Below are 8,090 nucleotides of genomic sequence, written 5' to 3' on the forward strand. Positions count from 1 at the left end.
CAAAAAGGTATGGGAAAGACATAATACAAAACTATATATAAAAGGTAGTATTCAAAGAAAGTGACAAATATTATTAGTGAAGTACTTACACATCCTCAAGATTACTGAAGGAGGGAGGGGCACAGGAAAGAAAACAAAAAAGAATGGCGTTTCCAGGAGAATGGAATACAGGTAAGATACACAGACAAAATGAGGTGAAGCAACAAAAAAGAGAGTTAATAGAAATTATTAAACTGGAAAAAGAAGACTGTATCAATGTGTAAATTTAGCTACAGGAATTAATATGCAGCAACATATTAAAATACATTCTAATGCAATTAATTATATTAATGAATGCAAGCAAGTAAATAGTTGCTAACATTAATTAAAAGCTACATCACAAACCAAGTATTTTACTGGGTAGTTTCTCTTCACTTTGTACCAGATTATGTTTTTAAAGTCTGAGGCTCTTAGTGGTAATTACTCAGGGAGGCAGCAAGATGGTGCCAGAGCCAAGGGAGAAAAAAGAAAACCCGTATAACTGAGATAGCTGTCTGAAGGAATGACTAACACAGAATAACATTTACATTTAGTTGGAGATGAAGTGCAGGAAATAAGGTGAGGCAGACAGAAAGAATAGAGGGGAATATTGGTTGGAATGATGGAGAATGAAAAACAACCCATTAAGATTGATTGCATCTAATATTAAGAACTGAAATATTTTTAAGTTATGCTGATTTAGCAACAGGATGCCTGTCAGTCCCAAAATCACATAATTTACCCTCCCTAAACATTAAACTGGCATTAAATAAATAGGGATAACAATAACTGATCAGTACACACACAAGTATTTTGTAAATAAATACATAAATGCTCATTACTTAATACTGTGAAAAGCCAAATCACACCATGTCCAAGGCAGAAACAAAAACAACTTATTATATTAAAATGTGGTTATTTATAAAGCTGAAGCTGTTTTACAAAATATAGATTTTGCAAAACAGTCATACATGCTGGTTATTCCAACAACACGAACCACCATAATTCAGCACCAGTGCTGTTGATACTAACTTTGTCACTGTTGTTACCTGCAAAGGAAAAGAAGTTTTTAATGCATTATTGCTATGATTTCCATTCTCAGTATTTCCTATGATCTAGAGTCTTCCAAATCCAGTTCTGGCAAAAGGCCAGATTTCTTTTAGTGCTGAGTTGAGTTCATCAGGAACCTATAAGTGAAAATTTCAGCCCTGTCTTTTGGGAACAAGTGAGAATCTGTAGCAGTCTTACCTGTTTTAAGCAGCAAGCATGTTCCCATGCAGAAGTAATTTGGCAAGAAGGTTTTGGTAAAAGCACAATTAAACTCAGCCAGGTGAATTAAATTAGCTCTTCCCTTAACCCATCTCCTAAGGAATGGAAAATAAACCTCTTCCCCACCCTACAGGGATAGCAAATCTTTTATCTCTTGAAGAAAGAAGGTTTTTGTAGGGCTGCAGTCTTCATGTTTAATAAGGTTTCAGCATGATGAAATGTCATATTTTGGAATAACTATGCCACTTTAACATTCTCAGCATGGGAAGTTCATTATATGTGGCGTGACACTTTATTACATAAGAGCTCCAAACAGCTACATGATAAATCAATTAGTGTAAGCATCATTCAGAAACCATCCAGAGCTTAACAGAGATGTGTTGTTAGCTTTGTTCAGTGCACTACAGCTGACAAGTTTTGAAATAAATTCTGTAATAGTGGCAGTGATTTACACATGCTCAAAATGATAGTAGCAGTCAGGACCTTTCCTTTCTAGCTGTCAATTCATCACAGGTCCTAACTGCCAGGGTGCTAAGACTTACTCTCACTAGTTATTTGCCCTCAGACAGCTCCCCTCCTACTCTTAATCTTACATATTTTATTACAGATATGCATATATAGTTATATTAATTAAGATTCTCACCTGCTGTAGAATGTTCAGACAACTCTCTTTTTAATTAAAGACAAGAAATCATTTTTAAACTCTAGAACAATTTTACCCTACTTTAAAGAGCACTAGACTAGATTCAGCTCGTTCATACCTGCATAAAATTCTGAGGCTGCTCCATTGACTTGACTGGAATGAAATATGACTTAAAGGGAGAGCAGAATGGTCTGTAAAAGTATTCTGTTCTTCAGCTATAAAAGCTAAAAAGTAATCGCTTGTTCACAGATATTCCCAAAGTACACTAGATGTAAGACTGTGATGTGCTGCTACTTAGGTCTTCTGTAAACAGATAGAATTACACTAGTCTAAATATATTTATAAAAAGGGCAGTGTAACTTGTCCTAGCATTTAATCAGCTCTGCATCTCCTTCATGGGTAAGCAAATTCCGTTATACTAATAAGGGTTCGATCAACATTTGAAACCAAAATATTTTGAGTACTGCAAAATCTAGAGACTTCTATTTGCTCAATAATGCTGTCTTAAACCAGAGGTACCTCACCTTTTTTATCCTCAGAAAACAAAATAGCTTAATATGTACATAAGAAGGGAACTTTTTTTTCAGACTATCCAGTTCTTCCAAAAATAATCCACCAATCCTGTGCTAAGTCAGGAAGAACTTCATTTATTGATTACCACTATGACTGTGCAGACTGCAATCAGTTTTACATAGACAGATGCACATCCATGTGGCTTTATCATTTTTTGTTTTAAATCTAAGACAAAAGATTTTACAGGGGTGCTCAATCAAGTTGTAGGCCAAGCATGCTATTTTGTCACCCTAGTTATAAAGTGTAATTGAACAACCCCAAACCTTTTCCAAGTTCTCAGACCAGAACTATCCATTAAGGCTGGCAGGAAGACAGGAATTTCTTAATCCATCATCCAGCATTTTCTTCATACAGTATTATTCTTTCACTAAACATCGTATTATGCATATATGGTCTTTATCCAGCCATCTTTCCTTTCTTTCTGAAGTGCCAGTTTTCTGCCTTGAGCAGTCCCAGCAGGAGCCCCAGTTCTGGTACTGGCTTTCTCCCCACCACCCCCAATACCCAGCGCTAATTACTGTAGCTAAAAGCCAGGTCCCCATTTGCAAAAGCAGCTTTCCTGGAAGGATATGCATGATTTGCCAAAGCATATTTAAGTCTCCCAGTACTGAGCAAGTCTTTAGGACCTCCTGCTTTCTTTCTTTTGCAGCAGTGTGGAATCTTGCCATCATCTGTTTGAGAGAGTCTTAAAAGTTACCATGACAACAGTGATATAAAATGCATAAGTACTGCATTATATGAATGAACATGAGGAAGATATTTGTTCCAATATATAACAGGAATGTTTCAGACAAAGTTGGTTTTTGGTTTTTTTAGTGTTAAGTGGTCTAACTGAAACCACAAGTTTATTTTATATTTTTTAGTTCAGATAAAGACGTTTATCTCTTTGCAAGTTTCTACTCATGTTCAGCATCAAAACCAACATATATTGGAAAAGATATATGTAGCAGGACTACATTTTTCTTGTTTTTCAGGTGACCTTTAAACAGAAGTGGAAGAATATTGACAATAGCTCACTTTTTAAATCACTATTAATGAAAATGTAGTTTTTGGGCTTCAGAAATCTAGTTAAAAGAAAGCCACAAGATGGACAATAAAAGCAAACAATTATACTTTAAAACATGCTTCTACAGGATTTAATGCTCAGTGAATCTTTGAATTTACAGTGCTAAAACTCAATCCCTTTTTTGTCTCAAGATGATTTCAAATGATATCTAGAATTTTCTCTTTGACATACCTGGACTGCTAAGATATTTTAAGATATTACTTCACTTTTGTGCTGACTTTAGACATTTCAATGTACCTGAATTTCACTAAGAGTTTCATTTATATTACTGAAAAATTAGAATCAGTTCAAATTTGATACACTTCCTATACATACATCAGGACTTCCAAATTCCCTGCCCGAAATTTAATATGCTCTCTTCCCCACAGTTATGTACATCATACTCTATATAAGGATATTCAAGAGTAAAGTTATTCTGTTTCTTATTCCTGGCTTTAAAAATCCCATATGATGCTTCTTGACAAATAACTTTCCATTTTTGGGTGCTTGCTGCTTTCTTAACCATGTTAAGACTTGAAAAAAAAAACACTGAGTTTGTTGTAAAGTTCAAAACGCATCGAATGATTACAACTGATATTTTTAAAAGTGGAATTAGATAGTAGAGATTACATGGCAAAAAGAAGTGGGCTAAACTCATCTAATAAGCTGGTCCCTAAATACTTAAAACTGTCCTCTAATAGTATCACTTACCTTAGTTAGAGCTGACACCTGAAAACCACATAACTTATTCATGATGCGTTTTATCCCTTTAAACAAAGCTCACAAACCATCCTGGAAAAGAAGTCCCTTACAGCAAACAGTGCCCTGAAGCCACCTACCCATTTTGCTGTTTACTGTCACCCTGGTTCTCTTTGAATCCTCTTCTTTGCCCTTCTGTCACATCCTGGACATTCCCGGTGGAAAGCGCATTCAGGGCTGTATTGTATGTGGTGGGCTGCCGTGGGATATTAACTGCAGTTTTAACAGCGCTCAGTGCAGGTGAACGCTGATCAGTACTAGATTTTGCATTAGCATGCAGTCCAGATGCAGCAAATGGGGGAGGGGTGACAGTGGCCAGTGGAGGAGGGGAAGCATGTGATGATGGAACAGTCACATGGGCTGGGGTAAAGGCAGACAACGGTGATGGAATGGATGTGACTTTTGAGGAAGTGATAGCTCCGAATGGCCTCGGTGCCTTATTGTAGGCAACATTCACTGTGGAAGTTACTTTGGGTGCAACAGCAGATGCAATGGGCACAGGTTTGACTACTTCTTTAAGTTCTCCCTATGTGAAAAAAAAGAAACACACAAAAACACCAACCACATGCAAAATCCTGAATAGACATTTTCATTGGAAGCAGAGAAGATAATCCCACCGGCTTGAAATAAAAGATGGAAACTGTTGTTACAGCTGCAAACTTCACCTCCATTATTGCTTTAAAAAGGATAGGACATGCATTCAAGGGAAGCAAGGATACAACCACATGCAAGCAACTCAAACTCAAGTCACTGATTTCTCTTTTCTCATTCAAGATTCACTTGCCTCAAATCACATTTCATAGTTAAGGAACAGACCCACTCAGATGTGAAACCCAGCAGATGACTCACACAAATAATATTTGGTTACTCTATTCCACAGGTTTTCTTCTTTAATTTTTAAATTCAAATTCCACTTGTCAAAAACAATCAAAATATATTTGGGTACATGCACCCAAATAATACAATTTTTTTAATGTTGCAGTCTGCCACTTGGATGCTAATTGGGGAAATTAAAAAAGGACCTTGATTTCCAAAGGCTTCTAGCATAAAGGACTAAAGGTAGAGACAGATATAACAACTCTATCAGGAACAAGAACTACTGATTCAAGCTATGATGATGAAAGTGTTGTGCCTGTACAATTCTATAGGGATGCCAGTGTAAAAAAAAATCATTCCAACTTGAAGCTTGCTTCAGAGAAGATCAAGGGTGAAACAATTTAGCTAATCTGTATTCCTACAGGATGTATGTATTCTTACATAACAGCCAATCCATGCTCCTGAGAGGTAGCTCCCCCCTTCCCTTTTTAATCGGGTAAGTGCATTCGTCCATACCCTAAGTCTATCACTGGAAGCATTAGCACGTAATATTTCACTGATGTAATCCAAATGCTAGACAAGAAGAAAGGTGTACTTGGCTATTAATCACATCCATTTTGTTTGGGGAAGCAGCTGAAATCCCTATGCATTACATTTGTAAAGATCTGGTAAAAAGATGAACCAACACTAGGTAAAGAACCCAGGAATTTACAATCTGGGGGGAAAGGGGGGAGAGAGAAAGGTTGTGATGTGGAAGAATTTCAATTAGGAGCTAGGAGCACAATAAAACCAATAACCTGGTTACATAGTTTAGCCACCACAGGGAACAGAAATTTAGACCTGTGTGCATGTATTTCAACATTGTGTTAAGTGTGTGTGTGGGGAGGCGGCAGGAGATCTTTTTACCTTCCCCCGGCGTCCCCTGACCAGTGGAAGTGGGAAAATGTTTCTTCTTTCCATATATTTCCACATAACACTAAGCTGATAATTTTCTTATTTATATCTGCTGAGGAAACCAATCTTCATGTCTACCCTCCCCGAAAATATTTTAACCAAATACTTGTGTTTTAAAAAGGGAGCCTAATGCATGTAATATTGCCTATATACTCTATTCTACCATACCATGACATACTGGGGGATAGAGCAATGCTCAAAGCACTGCCCAAAACTAGATCAATGCTGAAGGGAAATGCTTTCTCTACAACTTCTTTCACATACAAAGAAAGGTCATGGTCTCTGCTTGGAAAAAAACTACAGTACTTTCTTTGGGGATGGATGGAGGCTACCTTAGAGCCTGTCACTAAGCTAAGGAAAGATGGTCAGGTAATAGAAACATGGTGACCAAAAGCTAAAAGTCAATGTATTTATTTACAGCTTTTAAAAAGTGTCATGTTTTCTGTAAATACATCAATATCACCCTAGCAAGAGCAATGTGATTTTTTGTTCTTTGTACATCTAGAAAAACCCTATAGCAGGTACTAAGAGCACAGTCTGAATGAGTCATGTCAAGATTAGGGCTTGATGGAAGTTAGTGGTATATAGTACTTATTTCAGTTACAAAGAGGAACATACCTTTTGCACAGTAACAGGTTCAGGTTTTGTTGTAGAAGCCACTCTACAACAGAAAAAAAAAAATCACAAATTAAAAAATATATGTACTTCATTTGTTGGCAACTTCATTACTCAAATTTTTTCTTTTTAAGTTCCCCCCACTCACATGTATGAATTGTTTTATTTACATTATGCTTAGAGCAGTGAGTCTCAACCAGGGTGATGTGGTGCCCCGGGCTGCCATGAGATGCTTGCAAAGGTGCCACTCAATGTTAGCACAGTTCAGTGTGCAAACTTGATTATATATCCAATACGTGACAAAGTTGAAGCCACTTTAAGTACAGTTCAAGTTTTATATTAACTATAATTTTTAATGGCTATGAGCCATTAGCTCAACAGTTTGCTTATTGTTATGCATTTATGAAGAAAAAAGAAATTTCATTTAACTTAGCGCTAACAGAGAGACAGACTGTGTTTTAACAGAACACTACCCTGTGCACAGACTCTCTCTTCGGTGCGAAAACAACAGCTCTGCTTTTAAAGGAATTCAGCCAAATAAAATGACTATAGGTGCTTTTATATATAGTTTCATCTTTAGAGACCTACCAAATTCATGATTTCATGGATTCCATGAAATCTGCTGAATCCACGAAATCCATGGGGAAAAAACAAAACAAAAACAAACAAACAAAAAAACAAAAAACCAAAACAAACAAACAAACAAACAAAAAAACTTACAGAGCACTGCATTAGCTCGCTGGGGCAGGAAAAAATGGCAAGGAATGGGGGGACTGCTCCTTCAAAGGGCTGCCAGCAAAATGGCTGCTGCCCCCACACTTTGCCACGGGTTGGCTGTAAAGGCTGATTGTTATGTGGCCCAGTCCCTCACCACCAATCAGCAGCCAGGGGTGGGGTTGCATGACAGATAGCCCTCAGCCAACCAGCAGCAAGAAGCAGGGCCACCAGGCCCCCTTGGTCAATCAGGGGGGTGGGGGGGGTGCTGCACTCCACTCACAAAGTGACTGACTGGGCCCATATTCTGCCTATGAAATTTGGGGGCAACCCCATCCCTAGTCATGTTGTATGGACATTTCATAGGGTCTCACATCCTCAAAGGCAAATTTAACATAATTTGCAAATCATTGGTAGATAATAACAAGCAACAGCAGTATCTTTGGACGATGGGGAAAAGTTTGGGGAGGACAGAGAAAGGAAGTCATAATGGTAGGAATGAAGTAGACAAAAGACTCACAAACTATTCAACACCATGGCTACGCTAGCAATATATCATGGGTACAATGGCCTTAACTAAATTGCATGCATTTTAAAATGTAAAGTTTATGTCTATATAGATATAGATCTATATACACACACACATATATATAGAGAGATATACACATCTCTAGACACACACAT

At 37.4% G+C, this 8,090-nt stretch overlaps 1 protein-coding gene across 8 annotated transcripts in view; it reads right to left on the minus strand.

Moving 5' to 3' along the window:
• The window catches only part of PDLIM5 (PDZ and LIM domain 5), a 238,739-nt gene that overhangs the window by 103,562 nt on the left and 127,087 nt on the right, over nt 1-8,090 (minus strand). For 5 of the 8 annotated variants that reach the window (XM_019526192.1, XM_019526190.1, XM_019526191.1 and 2 more), the window contains exons 4-5: nt 6,696-6,738; nt 4,388-4,833 (exon numbers count right to left, since the gene is read on the minus strand). In XM_019526192.1, the coding sequence (XP_019381737.1) occupies nt 4,388-4,833; nt 6,696-6,738 (489 nt within the window). Of the gene's footprint in view, nt 1-89; nt 105-1,050; nt 1,068-4,387; nt 4,834-6,695; nt 6,739-8,090 lie in introns of all 8 variants that reach the window. The other 3 variants (XM_019526195.1, XM_019526196.1, XM_019526194.1) reach the window with 3 other exon arrangements.

The sequence above is a fragment of the Gavialis gangeticus genome, unplaced genomic scaffold, assembly GCF_001723915.1.
Source record: "Gavialis gangeticus isolate Ggan-Ray unplaced genomic scaffold, GavGan_comp1, whole genome shotgun sequence".
Lineage (NCBI taxonomy): Eukaryota > Metazoa > Chordata > Crocodylia > Gavialidae > Gavialis > Gavialis gangeticus.